Raw genomic sequence first — 20,004 nt, 5'->3', positions numbered from 1 at the left:
AAATTGCTTCCTCTTTTCCAATTCCTCTTTGAGTTTCCCAATCTCTAGCAAGACATTCCAGCTGTTGGGCTTCAGAGCCTTCCAATCAGCCCCAGCATCCCAGCATCGAAGCATCCAGGTAGGAATCTGCTCACCTGGATGGCAGCTGGAATCTTTTCCCAAGTCTTGAAGTTCTGATGAGGTCAGAGATTGGGTAATTTCAGTTTCCTGTTTGATTTTTCTCATTCCTCTAAGTTTCTTTGTTGAAGGACAGGCTTCTTGATCTGACCCCTCCCCTCCTGATTTTCCTTCTTCTTCCTCCAGGATTCCTGCCTGGGCTGGGCCGCTGCTCAGAACTGACTCAGGTGAGAGTGGGGTGGGACAGGCTCATTAGCAGGTGCTAGAGAGGGCTAAATAAACGTCTCCAAGGAGCATGAACAACTTGGAGCAGCCATCAGGAGCAGGAAAACAGGGGCGTGGCACATCAGTGAGGGCATAGCACAGCAGTTTGCACAGGCAGGGTGAACAGACAGGGCACAGCCACCTCCTAGGTCTCTCAGGGGAGCTTTTTTTTTTTTTTCCCTCACATTTCAACTAAAGCTGGTAATGGTTTCCAAAAAAATGAAAGCTGTCACTACTGTTACCACTAGGAGTGTGTTGACACAGACAGAACCCTCCAAGAAGGATGCAGCCATTCAGGTCTCTGGCTGCGCAGACTGTTTGACCCTGGCATCAGTACCATTGTAAGAGGCACCTGTGTGCAATGTGAGCAGGTGAACGATTTGCTGTGCATGGTAGCAGAGCTCAAGGAAGAGGTAGAGAGGCTGAGAAGCATTAGGGAAAATGAAAGGGAAATAGACTGGTGGAGTCACACCCTTTCAACCCCCAAGGAAGTCCAGAAGGAGACAGTGATGCCCTGCCCCTCCTGCCGTCAGGCAGATGGAGCAAACCGAGTGGATGGGGGGGAATGGAAACAGGTCCCTGTTTGGAGAGGTAAAAGAACACCCTCTCGACCCCCATCACCTCCCCAGATGCCCTTAAACAACAGATATGAGGCCCTAGACTCAGAAAGTCAAGTAGAGGTCAGGCAAGAGAAAAATGTGTCCGCAGGTTGCACCCTGTCTACCAGACGGGTTACAACTACAGCTGTAAGAAAAAAAAAGAAGGGTAGTTGTAGTGGGTGACTCCCTTTTGAGGGGAACTGAGGGCCCTATATGTCGACCAGACCCATCCCACAGGGAGGTTTGCTGCCTTCCCGGAGCCAGGGTGAGGGACATTGGTAGGAGACTTCCTGAGCTAATTTGGACCTCAGATTACTATCCACTCTTGGGAATCCAGGCTGGCAGTGATGATATTAATAGAAGAAGTGTCAGGGCAATCAAAAAGAATTTCAGGGCACTGGGTAGATCAGTTTATGGGGCAGGAGCACAGGTAGTATTTGCCTCAGTTCCTGTACTTGCTGGAATGAATGAGGAGAAGAGTAGGAAAACCTACCTTATCAATAGGTGGCTAAAGGATTGGTGCCACCATCAAAATTTTGGGTTTTTTGACCATGGGGCAAACTCCATAGTACCCAGTCTTCTTAAATCATATGGGCTTTATGTATCTAGGAGGGGCAAAAGGACTGTAGCCCATAAGTTAGCGGGGCTCATCAGGAGGGCTTTAAACTAGGTTTGAAGGGGGAAGGGATTGAATCCAGGCTCTCCAAAGAGAAGATGAAAAGCCCGAGACAAAAGTAAAATCAGCAGCCCAGCTGAAGTGCATGTACACTAATGCACGCAGCATGGGCAACAAACAGGAGGAGCTGGAAGCCATCGTGCAGCAGGAAAGCTATGACATAGTTGCCATCACAGAAATGTGGTGGGATGACTCGCATGACTGGAGTGCTGCCATGGATGGCTACAAGCTCTTCAGAAAGGACAGGTAGGTTAGGAGAGGTGGAGGGGTGGCTCTATATGTTAGAGAGTCCCTTGACTCTGTAGAACTTGAGGCCACCAATGATAAGGTTGAGTGTTTGTGGACCAGAATCAGGGGGAAGGCCAGTAAGGCTGACATCCTAATGGGAGTCTGTTATAGACCACCCAACTAGGATGATGAAGGGGATGAATTATTCTACAAGCAGCTGGCAGATGTCTCAAATTCGCCAGCCCTTGTTCTTGTGGGCGACTTCAACCTGCCAGATATCTGCTGGGAGCTCAACATGGCAGAGAAGAGGCAGTCCAAAAGATTCCTAGAGTGTATAGAGGATAATTTCCTGCTCCAGATGGTAAATGAACCTACCAGGGCTGGGGCCCCACTAGACCTGTTGTTTACAAACAGAGAGGGGCTGGTGGGAGATGTAGTGGTTGGAGGCCGTCTGGGCCACAGCGACCATGAAATAATAGAGTTTGCAATACTCAGGGATACAAGGAAGGCCACCAATAAAACCTCTACGCTGGACTTCCGGAGGGCAGATTTCAGCCTGTTCAGAAGACTGGTCCAGAGCATACCCTGGGAAAAACCCCTTGAAAACAAGGGGGTACAGGAGGGATGGACGTGCTTCAAGAAGGAAGTCTTGAATGCAGAGGAACAGGCTGTACCAGTGTGCCAAAAGGCAAGACAGCTGGTTAGACGACCAGCTTGGTTGAACAGGGAGATTCTGAAGGAAATCAGGGATAAAAAGAGAGCTTACCGACTATGGAAAATAGGGCTGGCTACTCAGGATGAGTTTAGGAGTATAACTAGGTCATGCTACTTCTGTCAGGGATAACAAAAAGTGCTTCTATAAATACATTAATAACAAAAGGAGGGGCAAGGAAAACCTCCATTCCTTGTTGGACTTTGGGGGGGAACATAGTTAACAGGGATGAAGAGAAGGCTGTGGTACTTAACACCTACTTTGCCTCAGTATTCACCAGTAGGACAGGTGGCCCTCGGGACAACTGTCCTCTGAAGCTGGTAGACAGGGACAGGAAGCTGAATAGCCCCCCTATATTCCAGGAGGAAATGGCCAGTCTCTTCGCGAACGAAGAACCGGGGAAGGTCTTTACACCTTCCAGCCTGCACATTGGATTTTTTAGGTGAGACACAGTGTGCGTGGAACTGAGCCCACCCTTTAATCCTGAGGTTCATCTGCCGGGGCCAAGCACGCTTGGACGGTGGCAGCGAGGTCCTCAGGACGTAGATGGATTGCCTTACAGGGCTAACGAGCTCCATCTGCCCGGGGAGGGGCCCTGACCGGGACTCGAACCCGGGTCTCAGCATTCACAGTGCTGTGCTTTAACTACTTCACCACCAGGGGCTCCCTCCAGGAGGAAATAATGACTTACTGAGTGTCATGGTTCAGCTAAGCAAGGAATTTTTTCTTTGCCTTCTCCCTGGCCATCAAGAGCTATCAGATAAGTACTTAGGTGAACAAAAAGACCTAGCTTTCTCACTAATGGCTGAAAGATTAGTCTCCTAGAAAACAAGGGAGATGAAAGGCTATTGTTTACTTTTTTTCTCTCATCTCCTGGGCAACAGGGGGGAGGAGTTGGGGGCTGGGGCTGTGGCTGTAACAAGGTGGGAGGGGAAGCTGGGGGCGGCTCTCTGCTCTCAGCCATTGGCTAGCATGGGGCCCTGCCTGGATTTTTTCATTGGATAGGAGGTGTTGTTTTTTCCCTAAGGGTTTCTCCCCTCTTTTCCCGTTCCCATTTGTTTTTTTCTACTGGCACCTCGAGAGGGAGGACTGTGTTGTGCAAATTCCAACCAGCTGAAGAGCGTGAGTTTTGTTTTTTTCATTGGGAGAACTTTCTGTTAGTTGCTGCTTTTTCCTTCCCCCTCTCCCTCTCCCCTTTCCCAGCGTGTGAGAAGGGAGGAAAGGCCCCGTTTTTTTCTTGGTTGGATTGGTTTCTCCAGCATACCCTGGTGGCTGGCTACAAGACATTACAAGTTCTGCATCTCCAGTGATCCAACAGCGCCACCTAGTGGCTGGTACAGGTCATTAAAAGTTCTGCATCTCCAGTGATCCAACAGCACCACCTGGTGTCTGGTACAGGACATTAAAGGTTCTGCATCTCCAGTGATGCAACAGTGCCACCTGGTGACTGCTATAGGACAAGTTCTGCATTTCCAGTTACCCAATGCTGCCCCCTATTGACTGTGGTTGGAATTGCACCAAAGGGCACAAAAATTAACCTCTTTACTTTTCCTTTTGCCTGTTTATCCGTTTGTTTTTGAAGGGGATTATTTATGGGTATCAGAGTACTGTTTGGTTGTTTTACTTGTTTTTTTCGTGTTTCTGTTAATACATACTTTTAATAAAGGGGTGTTATTTTTCCTTTTCCATAGTTTTTTTTTTCCTTCAATTGGAGCCTCTTAATGTTGGATTTATAATTGCTTAGAGAGAGAAGTTTTGGTCTTTTCTCATAACTCATCCTCAGCAAAAGACCCTTGTCTCATTTAAACTGGGACACTGTGCCACCTGGATCCTCACAAGTCCATGGGACCAGATGGGATCCATCCTAGGGTGATGAGGGAGCTGGCAGAAGAGCTTGCCAAGCTGCTCTCCATCATTTACCAACAGTCCTGGCTCACTGGGAAGGTCCCAGATGATTGGAAGTTGGTGAATGTCACGCCAATCTACAAAAAATGCTGCAAGGAGGACCCAGGAAACCACAGGCCTGTCAGCTTGACCTCAGTGCCGGGCAAGGTTATGGAGCAGATCAACCTGAGTGCAATCACACAACACCTACACGATAGACAAGGAATCAGACCCAGCTAGCACAGGTTTAGGAGGGGCAGGTCCTGTCTAACCAACCTGATCTCCTTTTATGATCAAGTGACCCACCTGGTGGATAAGGGGAAGGCTGTGGATGTGGTCTATCTGGACTTCAGCAAAGCCTTTGACACCATCTCCCATAATATACTCCTGGAAAAGCTGGCAGCCCATGGCTTGGACAGGGGCATTCTGTGCTGGGTTAAGAGCTGGCTGGATGGCCGGGCCCAGAGAGTGGTGGGGAACAGGGCTGCATCCAGTTGGTGGCCAGTCACCCGTGGTGATCCCCAGGGATCAGTGCTGGGCCCAGTCCTGTTTACCATCTTTATCGATGATTTAGATGAGGGGATTGAGTCCATCATCAGCAAATTTGCAGATGACACCAAGTTGGGAGGGAGTGTCAACCTGCTGGAAGGCAGGAGGGCTCTGCAGAGGGACCTGGATAGGCTGGAGAGATGGGCTGACTCCAATGGAATGAAGTTCAACAAGGCCAAGTGATGGGTCCTGCACTTTGACCACAACAACCCCATGCAGCGCTACAGGCTGGGGACAGAGTGGCTGGAGAGCAGCCAGGCAGAAAGGGACCTGGGAGTTTGGATTGACAGGAAGCTCAACATGAGCCAGCAGTGTGCCCAGGTGGCCGATGGCATCCTGGCCTGTATCAGGAACAGTGTGGCCAGCAGGACCAGGGAAGTGATCCTTCCCCTGTACTCAGCACTGCTGAGGCCACACCTAGAGTACTGTGTTCAGTTCTGGGCCCCTCAGTTCAGGAAGGACATTGAGGTGCTGGAGCAGGTCCAGAGAAAAGCAACAAGGCTGGTGAAGGGACTTGAGCACAAATTCTATGAGGAGAGGCTGAGGGAGCTGGGGTTGTTTAGTCTGGAGAAGGGAAGGCTGAGGGGTGACCTCATCACTCTCTACAGCTACCTGAGAGGAAGTTGTAGCCAGGTGGGGGTCGGTCTCTTCTCCCAGGCAATCAGCAGTAGGACAAGAGGGCACTGGCTTAAGCTCTACCAGGGGAGGTTTAGGTTGGATAGTAGAAAGAAGTTCTTTACAGAGAGGGTGATCAGGCATTGGAATGGGCTTCCCAGAGAGGTGGTGGATTCACCATCCCTGGAGGTTTTTGAGATGAGGCTGGATGTGGCACTGAGTGCAATGATCCAGTAATCACAGTGGGATTGGATCAAGGGTTGGACTTGATGATCTCGGAGGTCTCTTCCAACCCAGTTAATTCTATGATTCTGTTCTATGGTTCTCCCTTACTAATTGATGATATGGACCCGTAGCTCGCTTTATCCATTTTTTCCTTTTCACCACTGGGGCAATTGCTGTAGTTATTGTGGTTTGAGTCCCTTATCAGCCATAGTGTCCTCCAATGCAGTTTGGGTCTCTGCCTCCACTACAGTCCTCTGAGAGTACTGAACTGTGGCTCAATAGGCACAGGCCAGGTCCCAGTACAGGGCAAGAAGCTGCTGGTTTTCATTGGGGTAGGCAAGGCACCCTTCCATCAGGTGATGTGTCAGTTTGCCAGGGTTGATTACCTGTTCAGGTGTGAAGTCCCAGGTAATGGGAGGTGTTAACTGCCCTAGGAACCTGCCCAAATCCCTCCACACACCCTGCCATCCAGGAACTGGACACCTCAGGACACATTTATATATCTCCTCACCTAAAGTTTGCTTTCTCTTACACCAGGATGAGACCAGATTCCACAAAACCCACGGTATGCTAACAGTATTAATTAATAGTATTAAACAGGTCACATAAGGATGAACAAGGACCATGGGACTCTGCATTATAAAACCATCCACCATCAGTCCCAGGTAGGAAGAGGGAGCTGTATTCCCTCATTGTCCCCAGAAGATAGCTCACTCAGCATGACAAGGCCATCAGTATAAGGGCAAAGCACAGAGCCATTGTTTATAGTAGTATGTTCCTAAACTCAACAAAACAAAGTGATAAGCAGTGCAGCTGGCAAACTCCATGTCCCACAAAGGAGCTTGCTACTCGATGGCTACTGTTACTATAGCATGCTATATATATATATATATATAACTGCCTTTGTCTCACCCCACATTGCGTGCCGAAAAGGACTGTGGTGGCTTGACCTCAGCTGGATTCCAGGTCTCCACCAAGCTGCTCTATCACTCCCCCTTCCCAGCCAGACAGGGGACAGGGGAGAGGAAACAAGATGGAAAATTACTCGTAGGTTGAGATAAGGCAGTTTACTAAAGCAAAAGCAGAAAGTTTGTGCATGCACAAGCAGAGAGGAGAAAAAAATAATTTTATTCTCTACTTCCCATCAGCAAGCCATGTCTGGCCACTTCCCAGGAAGCAGGGCTTCAGCACACAGAGCAGTTGCTCTATAAGGCAAAGATTGCAAATAACGAATGCCCCCCTTCCTCTTCATTTCCTCAGCTTTTATATCTGAACTGATGTCATATGGTATGGAATATCCCTTTGGTTAGTTTGGGCCAGCTGGCCTACTTGTGTCCCCTCCCAGGATCTTGCCCACCCCCAGCCTAATGATGGGGGGGGGGGGGAACATTGGAGAAACAGTGCTGATGATGTGCCAGCACTGCTCAGCAGCAGCCAAAACACTTGTGTGTTATCAACACCTTTCTAGCTACCAATGCAAAGCATAACACTGAGGGCTGCTATGAGAAAATGAACTCCATCTCAGCCAGACCCAATATAGGTTAAATCAAATAATTTTTCTCAAGTACTCAGTCATCCTCCAAGTGGATGAGCAGCTGATGCTGCCACATGCATGTGCTGCTTTGCAACTGATTGACAGCTGAAAAAATATGTGATATTTTAGCTCTGCAAGACATTTGCCTTGTCTACATTCTCTGAAAAATATGCTAACTGGCAAAATGATTACTTTTGGAGCAATAGTTACAAGATCTTTCAATACCTCGTTTCAAGCTGAAGCTGCCTCTGGACAGCTTCCCTTATAAATTATAAACCCATCTCAAGAAACCCAGGAAGGCACTACACCCAGAATGACCCCTGCTGCAGCCCAAGCCATGCACACCTAGCAGAAAATGGGTAAACAGAATACATTGAACTTGATCTATGTTCTAAACAAGAGACTATCTCTAAAAATGAGGGATATGAAAATTTAAAGAAACATTAGGTAATGTATAACTAAGGCATTTAGTGTTTCCTATCAAGTATTTCAAATGAAGTTAAGGTTTGAATCATAGAGGAAGCTTTCCCAAGCAATATACTGGGGAAGGGAACTGAATGGTAGTGGTGTCATCATTGTTATATCATTTTGCTAAAATTAAATACACAATTAAGTTACCAACATTCACAGCAACGTATATATTTTATGAGAAATTAAGAAAATTCACAACTAGCAAGAAAACCATAAAAAGGCTTGAAAAGTTTCATTGTTCTGATACAAGAAAGCAGTATTTTATTTTTAAAATTAACTTAGCAAAAACAAATGAAGCAATATAATATCTCAGCAAACATGCTAAGGCAAAAATCAAGAAAGCAACTTAATAACCAAGGTGTCTAACTACAGGCCCCTGCTCTCCTCAGGCTCAGAACAGAACACAGGATCCCATATTAGATACTGTTGACAGAAAATCTGAGTATGCTGGGGATACCCTTAGAACAAAAATCAAAATCTATTTCCTGAGCCTCACTACCTAGAGGCAGACAGAAAGGACACGTTAAGATCATGGACAAGTCCTGAAGTCTTCTAGCATCTTGCTCACGATCCACACCCAGTATATGCATCTCAAGACGATACCCACAAGCGCTCTTGCCTCACGTGCAAGTGCTCAACTGTTAAAGCAGTTTCCCAGGATATCCAACAGTTTCTTTTCCTCACTCCACCTACCAGGAGTCAACCATGTTCTATTACCATATGCCCTCTGCTGAGGTGGCAGTTACCCAGCTCGCTCTCTCTCTGTCCTATTGCAGCCAAAAAGATGGGAGTTTCAAAGGCTTGAGGAACATGAGCATTCAAGTGAACAGTTATATGGATTCTTGCTGGAAGGAGAGCTGTTTAAATCCTTATTGGAATGTCTGTGGCTGTTGATCAAAACACTGAAAGTTTCCCACATGATGAAAGACATGGTTCCAGTAAAAATTTCTTCCTAGCATTTAACAGACTATTACAGCATTTTTAAAATAGCTGCCACCAATGCAGCTTGCAGCTTGTACAAGGCCTTCTGTTCTCTTACTATATTCACCTAATTGAGATGTATAGGTGACAACAAAACATTGATTTTAGGTTACAAACTGTGCTTAGACAAGACATCAGTCTGCAAGACCAGTACATGGGACAAGCAGAACATTAGACACTCAAAATTTAAATACAAAGAAACTAAAATGGTATTTTCATTATTAATTTTGTTGAATTCATCAGTATGGACACACATGAATTCTTTCCCTGATGCTGTGGTTAAGTTTATATTTAAGTTCCCCCTACTATAACAGAAGGGGATATTTATTACAGAAAGACAGTAAAGAACTATCAGTAAGTTTTGGTGCTTTGAGGCTGCACTGCTGTAGGCTTACACTAACACAGCAAGGTTCAGAAGCCAATCTTGGAAAATGTAGTTGGAGCCCATGAAATCAACGTTTGAGTTATCTATTACATGGAAAAGACTTCAACCAAACACCTGAGAGTCAAACACTGTTCCAAACGTGACTTTCCATGCCACAAAGCTGCAAGATTCCATATCAATTGTCATCACCCTTTCTTCATGATCAAAATTGCAAAATTACAGCATGAGATACAATTACTTCAAATATCAGAGGAACCTGCCTTGTAGCCTCCCACAAAACTAAGAGGAAGTAAATACCAGCTCTGGGATGTAACTTGCCAATTCAAATAAACAGTAACTTTGAAATTTTGCATATAAACAAAACTCAGAGTATGCTTCTTTTGCTTCAGGCTTTTCTCCATCCAGTATCCAAGAAAAGATAATCCAAGCATCCAAAGAAATGGTCAGTTTATCTACAATTACGGGCAAATATTCTAAGTGAAAACTTTCAATTCTTGACCTACTAAAACTTGCTTGTACATTTCAGAATAAAAAGCCACAATTTGGGGAATCTTTTCTGAACAAATGCTGAAGTCAGATTACTGTGCAGCATTTGCTACTCAAGGGGATTTTCCCAACCTCATTGTTCTGCCAATTTTGAAGCATATGCAGCAAGATGTGAACTTACTCCATCTCCAGATTGTTCTCTTGTATCCTGCCAGTCAGCTTCAAATAATGCAGCATGACAGAAGCAAAAGAAAGCTGTTCATGATAAAACTACAGAATTTTATACAGTAAATTTTAGTTTTCCACCAATTGGCACTGCAACCAAGTCAGAGTAAGTGAACAAAAAAAAAAATAGTAAATAAGACATGGGAAGCTACTTTTATTAAATTAGTAGGTGTAGATTACAAACAGGATTAAATCAGTAGGGAGCCTATTAACTAGCTATTTGTGTTCAAAGCTGCAGCAGTAAAAGAACTGCAGTATGCTGTTTATCCTAGAAATTCTTTGTAGGCTGACTGCCTGAGCAAGACAATCAGGATTTTTTTTCTGGAAAATTGCTCTGGTTGTCATAAAACATCCAAACTAGTAAAAAAAGCACTCAAGTGTTTTGTCACAGTACTAAGAAAACTAAATTGGCTGACTTCTACAGAAGAAGAATGTAATGAGGAGAAGAATCTTGGTCACACTGAATAGCTGACCTAATATAAAGACAAATTACCACAGTAAGCCAGGGAATAATTTAGAATTGACTGAAGCCAACTAAAGCCTCAATTCCATTATTGGAGGGAAAATAAGTACTACTTATAATTTAGGGCTCAGTATTGACAATAAAGCACAGTCAACATTTTCTTTGAGTGACTAATATGCCTTAATGGTAGCATGAAGTGTCAGATACAGATATTATTCTTCCTAGTTAGAGCTTTGTACCAGAATTAGCCAGTTGTCCTATCTTTAAATAGGACATTTCTTTGCTCAGTTTACTTCTGCTGTTAATTACCTCCTTTCTGCTGTGTTAATTACCTCCTTTCTGCTGTGTTAATTACCTCCTTTCTGCTGTGTTAATTAACTCTTTTCTGCTGTGTTAATTAACTCTTTTCTGCTGTGTTAATTAACTCCTTTCTGCTGTGTTAACTCCTGTTAACACTGTGATCAGCAATAAAGTTCCAGGTATGGAGGCACATATTAACTAACAAAGAGAGCCAGCCTTAAGAAAACAATTTTAACATGTGCCTATCTTACCCATAGTGCTAACTCACTGCAGGGCATGAGAAAAGGGCTGCAGGACAAGCAAGCAAAGGAATAACATTAGTATAATAGAGAAATTCATATTTTCTTTAGAGAATTTTGACCATGTCAAACGGTCTTGCTTTCACAAATTTGGTGAACTTTCATCAGATTCTGCAGTTTTAGTAGCAATACTTAATATAAAATAAAGCCCTAATACAGTTGTCACATTACACAAATATTTGCATGGAAGCAGAAATCAACCTGTGATATGGATGTACCCAGTTACAGCTCAGGAAGGACATAGTCAGTTCTGCATTAGGTTTCAGATATGTATGCTCTAGAGGAACATAGGACATCATGAAGGAGTCTAAACTCAATGCTTCCCTTCCCCTAGCTTTTTCTCATTTTTAAAAATATAGGAGCTACAACAGTCCAGGCCAACATTATCCCAAACCTGTCCCAACTAAACTCTGTTATTAGTTGTACATTATCAGGCATTTTACAAAAGTAACTGCATTTGGTAAGTTTTATTTAAAAGAAGCAAGAAGAAAGCATGAAGCATATCTATACTCTTTTTAAGACAGAAAAACCACACAGCTGATCACACCAAAATACTGGGATGATGAAACTAGTTATTTGTTTCCCTGCTTTGGATTCCAATACTATGTACTGTCACCACTGAAACAACTTTTTAAATAATGAAGATAGACTATGAATATGCCATTTGACTATTCACTATGGGGCATGGTTTGGTTTGTTAAAGGCTTGGATTTTAGCTACCACTAGTTACAAAGTATTAATGGACTTTGTAATGGACAAAGTATTAATGGACTTTGAGCAACCTTGTTTAGTTAGTGGAAGGTGTCCCTGTCCACAGCAGGGAGGTTGGAACTACATGATCTTTAAGGTCCCTTCCAATCCAAACCATTGTACAATTCTGCAATTCTATTTCAAAAGAATAATCCATGATAAGAAACTGCTCCATTAGAAGACATATAAATGGATGCTCATGCTCTGTTACTTCACTGACTGTTTCTTGTGTCCCATTTGTCAAACTGCAAAGGAGAGCATAAAGAAAGGATCTTGAATTCTACCAAATTCATTACGTGTTTTAGAAAAGTGAATTCACGTACCAACATTTAGTTTCAAGATACACAGGGATTATGTGATTAGAATCCCACTGGCTTGCTGGGAGGATTCAGCAATATAACTACAAATTACTTAGAGGGCTAGTGTCAAAACGACCTCTGTACTTATTTAGCCTCTGCTCTAGATTACTGACTGACTTATGAAGAGCTAAGCACCCCTGCTGTGTAATGCCAACACCCACTCCGTTTGCTTCTGCTTTCTCAGGACCTCTATTAGTCTGCATAAAAAGTTCTGTTAATTACCACACGAGCGGCTTTTGCATAGCTCACACAGTATCAGCCTCACTTAGTATGTAGTCACCTTGACAAACAGCATAGAAACAGAACAATCCTAACTCAACAGGATTATCAATGACATGCAGTAATATATAAAATGCAGATTTCTGAAGAGGCAATTTAATACAATCATTGTCCAAGCTGCTCTCAGTTTTGAGAAAAGCTTTTAGGTGTTTGGTTGTTTTAGGTTTCAATGATGAAAAGTATACTAGAGTTAAGTACTGTATCAAACTCTGGAAATCTCCAAGAGGACCAGAAATTTGTGAAACCACAACTGAAACTTCTGTTGAGGGAATAATGCAACAGTGGCAAACAGAAGCATCCCACATCAATTGTCAATATCTACACTGAGTATTAGCAATAAGTAAATCTAAAGCAAGTTAAAAAACCCACACAAAAACAAACACAAAGACCCTCCCCAAGCAGAACAAGGTTTGGAAAGTTAGCTCAGCTACCACATCAAAACTACATCTCAGCATCTTGGCACCTCAAACTTCCTGCTGACTAGGAAAGAAAAAAGTTTCAAATTTAGCATTTTATTATTTTTCCTTGCTGATCTGCAGATCTTTAAGACATTCATTAAATGAGTCTCAAGCAGCAGTTTGGTTAATTTACTAAATCCAAGAACAAGAATCTCCAGAAGTCATTACAGTACTGAGTTGACATTTGCTATTTTTTCAGAGCCCAGACTACTGCTGTCAAAGTGAAATAATATCAACAGTCCAAAAGCCAACTATGAAACTCAAGAATTCCGGCAACACTGATATCATCTCACCCCTTAATACCAAAGCCATTTCTTAATTTAAAATTAAACCTTGTACAATAGCCAACATCACTTCAAGAGCTCTCTTGCTACTGGCTTGCTCTTAAGGTAGTCGAGAAAAGTAAAACCTAGGTCCAGTTCTTTTTACAGCTTACTGGAGGATAGAGGAGAATAGTGCATCATAGCCCAGCAAGGAAGCTTTACAGAGTATCACAGAGTACCATATTCTGTTATTATTTATTATGTCACATGAAAGGTCATGCAAGCAGGAGGACATACCCAAAGTAGACTAGGAAAACAATACTATATTAGCATACTGTTTGTATCTTCTAAAAAATATTAGACAACTATTCTTCTCAAATACCAATATTTACTGCCCCAGTACTCTTGCAGGAGAGCTCTAGAAGATAGACATTTTATATCAAATGAATCTCTACATGGCATATTTAGCTTCTGTCATAAGAAACACCTCCCAATTAAGCATTTCATCTATGTCATGATAAAGACTTGTTAAATATGATACCTTGGAGATTTGATTTTTTTAATTTTGTAGATTTTAGAAGTAGTTATATAGTGAATGTAGATTTTAAAGTAGCAGCACATTCTCCCTTACCTTTAACACAGCAATTGCACATAGCAAACCCTGTTACCCATTCCCATATCAATTCCCCTCAATTCCATTAACCTTTTTAGTCTCATTTTCAAGGTAGAATTGTAGAAAACACCCTAAAATCTGCACAAGAAGATATAGCCATAGACACAACAACCTTCAGGCCTAGAGTTCTGGAAGGCCTCCAAGAAAAGTACATGCTCTGAGAAGGATGAAGATGAAGAAGAGGGGGTCCCAAAACACCCCCAGACTCAATTCTCGAAAGGCATGTCGGAGGGCAGAACCTGGGCGATGGCTGGACGGGGATTGGGTGGAAATCATTATAAAAATTGTAAACAGCTGTATTCGGGAGCACGTGGTGGTGGTATTCCTGGAAGCCTGGGGGCTCATTAAAGCCTTTGTATCCCTATCTTACCTCCTACCTAATTTGGCCTGGAGTATTTTTTTTTCCTCCACAGCCTTTTAGGCAACAATATATACTCATCTTATGTCAAGAAATACACACCCCTACAGGTTCCAATCTTAGTCTACTGATATACACTAAGACAATAAAGAGCTATTATTTTATTCCCAATTGTTTTGCAGCTAGCAAAAGGAAGAAAGCAGAAGGGAAACTCAGAGAATTTTGGGACTGCTCTAGGGAAGAAAATAAAAGTATAGGGCAACATTAGAAACAAAAGGTGAATAGGAAAGAGAAAACGCAAAGTAGTCATTTATTCAGAACATACTCATGATTTTCCCCAGACAGCTGTGTCAAATCTAAAAAAGAGAACACTAAAACCATTATCAGATAACAGCTATAACACATTTGATACATGGAAATCATTACTGACACCAGTCAAATCTAGTTTGCACTATGGTTAATACAAAGTTTAAAAGTAGTTGGGATGAATGTGCTAATACAGAAATTAAGGTCATAAACCAGATGCAGTTTCTCTCCCCTAGAAATTATTTTAAGTGTCAAGGCACTAAGTGTCCAAAATATTTCCATGCCACCAAACCCCTTTTTCATAGGAAAATATATCTGTGAAGTGATTTGATACTAATGTTGCACATAATGAGCCTGCACAGGCACCTTAGTAGGATTTCTGTACAATGTGAATCGAAAACAGTCTGCATTATATTTACAAACATAACCCTTGCCCCTCACACAGCAGTTGCTATGAATTAAGCTGAGAAAGTCAAAGGGGTAGAATGCAAGCCATTCACCTAAATGTATATATGTATCAGGAGCAGAAGAGCAGTTCTAGAAATACTCCAAGTTACTAAATAAAAAAGCATTTACATTAACCAGTAACAAATAATTAAAATGGTCTTCAGACAATCTGCCTCCAAAGACAAAACTTCACTTTAAAAGGGAGTGCAATCATCGCCATTGTAAGCCTTTTATCTTCCCTCTTTTCTCTGTTGTTGTATACTTTCCAGGCTTTATTCATCAATACCTCTAAATCTTTATTGGCAGGGTGTTCTATTTTCTGCAACCTTTTTCTAATATCAGGATTACATTGTCCCATTAATAACCCCACCAAATGTAGTTTACCTTCTTCTGATAATGGATCTAAGGTGGTATATTTTCTCATGGCAGCTCTCAGTCTATCTAAAAATTCTGTGGGGGTTTCATTTCGTCCCTGCCTTACATCATACAAAGCTGCCCAGTTCACTGCTTAAGGTATAGCATTTTGTAATCCCACCTTAATCAGGTCTCTATACTTCATCAGCATTCTATAATGGTCTGGGTTGTTTGGGTCCCAATAAGTTGTTGCAATGGAAAAATTTGATCTACATCTCCTGTTAAAACTCCCGTCGCAATCTGGCTTACTACCTCTCATCTAGCTGTTTTTATTACAAGTTCTTTTTTCTGTTTTTGTCAGCTCTAATAACATCAAGTCAATGTCTGTCCAATCTATTTCTTGATTCTTTGCAATTAATTCAAATCTCTTAGCTACTTTCTCAGGATTCTCCCTAAAGCACTTAGCTTCCTCCCTCCAGCTGTTCAGATCACTAGCTGAAAAGGGTGCTTTCACTTTTGCCTGTGTGCCTGTGGGTGTTATTATCTGATGCAGGGGTACTAACATATGACCCATCCCTGCTGTTTGAGCTCCTGTCCTGACCTCGCTCCTCATTCTATCATTCTGTGCCGAAGTCTGACCACAATGAGTGCTACTTATTCCCTCTTCGGGGTCTTCCACGCTCTCAGCTATACTCCGAGAGTCATCTGCCCCTAATCCTGATTCCTGGGGGCTACTTGGTCCTTGCCTAGCTGGTTCTAGTCCTCTAAAATGTGCCGACTGCAATTCCTGAGGGTCCAGGATACTATCTTCATCACTCCCTCTCTTTCCCAGCTAAAGACACCTCTGACCTATGCTACAGGCATCACAGCAATGCTTTCTCGGCTTACTATTTTTCCGATCTCTTTCCAATGCCAGCACAAGAGGGTCCTGGGGGGCTACATTAATTCCACAGCTTTTCTGCCACTCTGGTTTGTTTCTCAAAGTGAAAAATAAATCTGCGTAGATCAACTCATCCCACCTACCCTCTCTGTGGAGGAATGACATAAGCTGTAAGATGGTATTGTAGTTAATACTTCCCTGTGGGGGCCATTTTTCGCCATCATCTAAAATGTACAAAGGCCACTAATCCTGGCAATATTTTAAAAAGGTCTTTTTACTTAGATTACCACAAGGGTTTCCTCCCAGATCCTTCCAATGGCTCAATATACATCCTCCAGGAGTTTTGGAATTCATCTCCTTACTTGCACTGATTCCCATTATGAAAATAGGGGACTAAATCTAAAATATGCTAACAACCACAACAATTATACTCCAAACAATATTCACCAGCTTGCACTAATACAAAAATCCACAAGATGTCACCCTTAGACCACAAATACACCTGGCTTCTACAATAAGCCTGTATATCCATACAAATCTACAAAATGCTGCTATTAACCACTAAACGCACACTTTATAACAAATCTGTATACAAAATTCAAACCAGATGTTAAGATCCTGAACGTATTGAAAGAAACGCTGACCTATGTGCTCTACAACAGTAATATCGGACGCACCTAGTTTCCTCCAGAGTTTGATTATTTCTACATCTAACACAATACACAATACCCTCTCCCCATACAAATTTAACAAGATGTTTCTATGGTTGGTTTAGGGTGGACAGAAACTTCAGGAGTTCGGTATTGCCTCCAACACAAAGCAAGAAAACACAAAATTAGCAAAGCAATATAACACACACAAACTGCTATGACAACTGCTATTTTCCAAGAATACATAAGTGCCTTAAAACAGACAAAAGAACAACCAAAGGAAACTTAGGTGCTTTGTTTTCCCCGATATTAACACTATTAGGGCAAATACAGACGAAACCAGAACATACCAGCCCAGAGGGGATATTCCCCAGAAAGAGTGTCCTCTCCCATTCCCCATTATAGATGGAGTCCCGTCTTCGACTTAGGGGGTATCCAGAACCAGAATAACCAGAACCAGAATAAACAAAACCAGAAACCAGATATAAATACCTTTTATCAATAGGCAGTGTTCTTGTCCAGCCCCCGCAAGAGGCCACCAAAGAAGGGAGCCCCTTTGGGTATAAAGACTTAGCCAAGGGCGCCCAGGGGGTCCCGTCCTCCGAGGGTCTCCGCAGCCAGGTGGAGAAGATGTCCTGCCACACGATCACCAAATGAATCCGAAAATTCGGTATGAAAGACTGCTCAGAGACTTTTGATCTTTGAGCAGCAAGGTATTTATTGACAGTAACAGAAGCAAGCCAGCTATTGCTGGAAAAACTTGCTTAAAGGCTTCACACAAAATCAACACTTTTGTACAATTTCTTACATGATTAAATGCATATTCAAATGATTACAACATCTACCTATGCATATTAATAGCAGGCAGAGAATAGGTGGAGCTCAGGCAGAGCTTGGGGCGGTACCTCTCTTGGCACTCAATTTAGGGGGGTAGTTCTGTTCTTCCTCCCATGAGTCTGGGGTCTTAGATGGTCTTCCTCAGTTTGACCCTCCTTCTTTCCCATTGTTTTTGACCCGCTCACTGAAGCTTGGAGAAAGCCTTGGCTCCTGGCCTGTTTCTTCTATTCAAATGTTTACCTTATCCTACTGCAACTTAATTTATTACCTCTAGGCCTATTACATGTTCTTTTACCATTCTCTTAAGTTTTAGTCCATTAAATAGAACAGAGCAAGTACAGATCGTCTTGGATGTTGGTAGCTTGTCAGCAGGCTCAAATCTCTTAGTTAACTCTTTTGGGCCTGACTTTCCTGTTTCAGGAGAACTGATGCAGCTTGTACAATTTAAATGAAACTACCAGATACAACAAAATAATTAGATGACTGAAGTGTTGACCAAGGAAAAATTAGTCTTTTATTTTTAAAGTGAAAGTGTAGGTTCAAGTATGCCCCTCTGATTATAGACATGGTTATTAAATAAAAGCATAAGGCTAAAAACAAAGAACTGTGTCAGGCACCACCAGAATACATACAAATTGGAATCTACGTAGTAATGAAAATGTATGAAATTGTAACTTTACAAAACATGCGATTCAGTTGGAAGCAAGCACTATATAAAACTAAAATAGGTTTTAAAGATTTTGTAAAGAATCAAAGCATGCAACTGATTTTTTAATAATTTGTTCAGATAGCCTAAACATCCATTTAGTTATTTTTAAGTGGTTGTAACAATTTCAAACACAACAGTGCTTACCTTGGTATGGTCACACATTTTGTACTGCAATTCTGAGTGGTAATTGCCTTCTCAAGCTCATCCAGCTGTCCTGTTTTCTTTAGCTTCTTGACCAAGCTTTTCACTGCTTTTTCACACCACTTTTCCTCCTGACCATTCTGCTCACTACCAGCAGCCCCTCCAGAGCCACCAGCAGATTTTTTCCACCCCAGAAGTCTCTTCACAACTGGTGGAGTGAATGGCAATATGGATGACATGACTTTCACCAGACAGAACACTCAGCAAGCAATAAATTAGAGATTCCTGTCTGATCCCTAAAAACACAAACCAAAACAGACACATTAGAACTGAGGTTTCACACGAAACAAATACCTTCTTAGGCCTTTTCATTAAACAAATGCCATAGGACACTCCATTCTAAAACAAGTCAGATAATAGTTCAGATAAGTCTTCGTCGTGGTTAGATACTTAACCAATAAAGTTCATATGCAAGTTTGCTGCAGACTCTTTAACAGTTAGCACAGACTAAGGTTACTGTTGGATTAAACATTTAATTTTTCCTCAAGTCTTTCCTGGCTAAATCAACTCCAGAAAAATACACAAATTAACTTTAGTCTAGCTTTGCACCTAGGCTGGCAGGGTCTATTCATTTATTAAAATTTTCCACAAGTGATTGACAAATTGTATACACATATATGCACGTTCTGCCCATGTCCAAATTAATTTAGCAAGCAAAATTGGGTTTGGAATGTCATTTAGTCATGACAGCTTGACAGAATTCTTCCAACAGCCTGCCATTTCACAAGCCTCTTCTCATTGTTTGTCATGCTTTAAATTACCAATTTTTGTTCTACTGTGGACACCAATTTGAAATGTACTCATAAAGTGGGTAATAAGCTTATTCCCATCTTTCAATCTAGAGTTCAATGGCCTACAGATAATGAATCTTCTCAACTGGCAGTGCTTGAAATCATCAAATCTTTCAAAATTCATTAAAGGATAGTTGAAATCTTAGTTTGCAGGCACTTGGGTAGTAGAACTGTTTGTTTTCAACTTTGATAGCCTTTCAGTATCAACTACTTGATCAGGATGCTTATATAAAATGAAATATTAGAAGAGATGCTGAAACTTGGGCTACATTTAACATTCACTGTAATTTGCACTTCAAAAGAAAAGTTATAGCCATTTAGAAATAAACATCTTGTTTTTGAAGCTTCTATTAGGCATTAAAATATAAGCCCCAAACCAACCATGTTATTTCATGCAGACAGCTGTTGGAAATGGCTTGAGGACATAATGGTCCTATGTAGTTTTCTGGGATCAAGGAAACAGAGGTTCCAATTAATAGGGACTCAAGATTAACACTGGTAACTTTATGCAAGCTATTCAAAATAATCTATCCCAAACCAAAGAATCAGAATTTTTCAAATTAAACACTGACTAGGTGTGATGGTTCGGATTTGGCTCCCTGCCAAATGCCCAACCCCCTAGTAGCAGCCCCTCTCTTCCCCCCTTTCTACTTCCCCCAGGGCAAAGGAAAAAAAA

General features: G+C 42.2%; 1 protein-coding gene across 2 annotated transcripts in view; it reads right to left on the bottom strand.

Annotated features, from left to right (window-relative positions):
- Positions 1-18,768, bottom strand: part of LOC114067837 (mothers against decapentaplegic homolog 2) — a 57,685-nt gene extending 38,917 nt beyond the window's left edge. For both annotated transcript variants that reach the window (XM_027903527.1, XM_027903528.1), the window contains exon 1: positions 18,481-18,768. In XM_027903527.1, coding sequence (XP_027759328.1) covers positions 18,481-18,716 — 236 coding nt within the window. In that variant the 5' untranslated portion in view covers positions 18,717-18,768. The remainder of the gene's footprint in view (positions 1-18,480) is intronic.
- Positions 18,769-20,004: the final 1,236 nt, after the last annotated feature.

Source organism: Empidonax traillii, unplaced genomic scaffold (genome assembly GCF_003031625.1).
Source record: "Empidonax traillii isolate 1590-97213 ecotype Southwest subspecies unplaced genomic scaffold, ASM303162v1 scaffold976:size221650, whole genome shotgun sequence".
NCBI lineage: Eukaryota > Metazoa > Chordata > Aves > Passeriformes > Tyrannidae > Empidonax > Empidonax traillii.
This window is presented reverse-complemented; position numbering and strand designations above follow the sequence as displayed.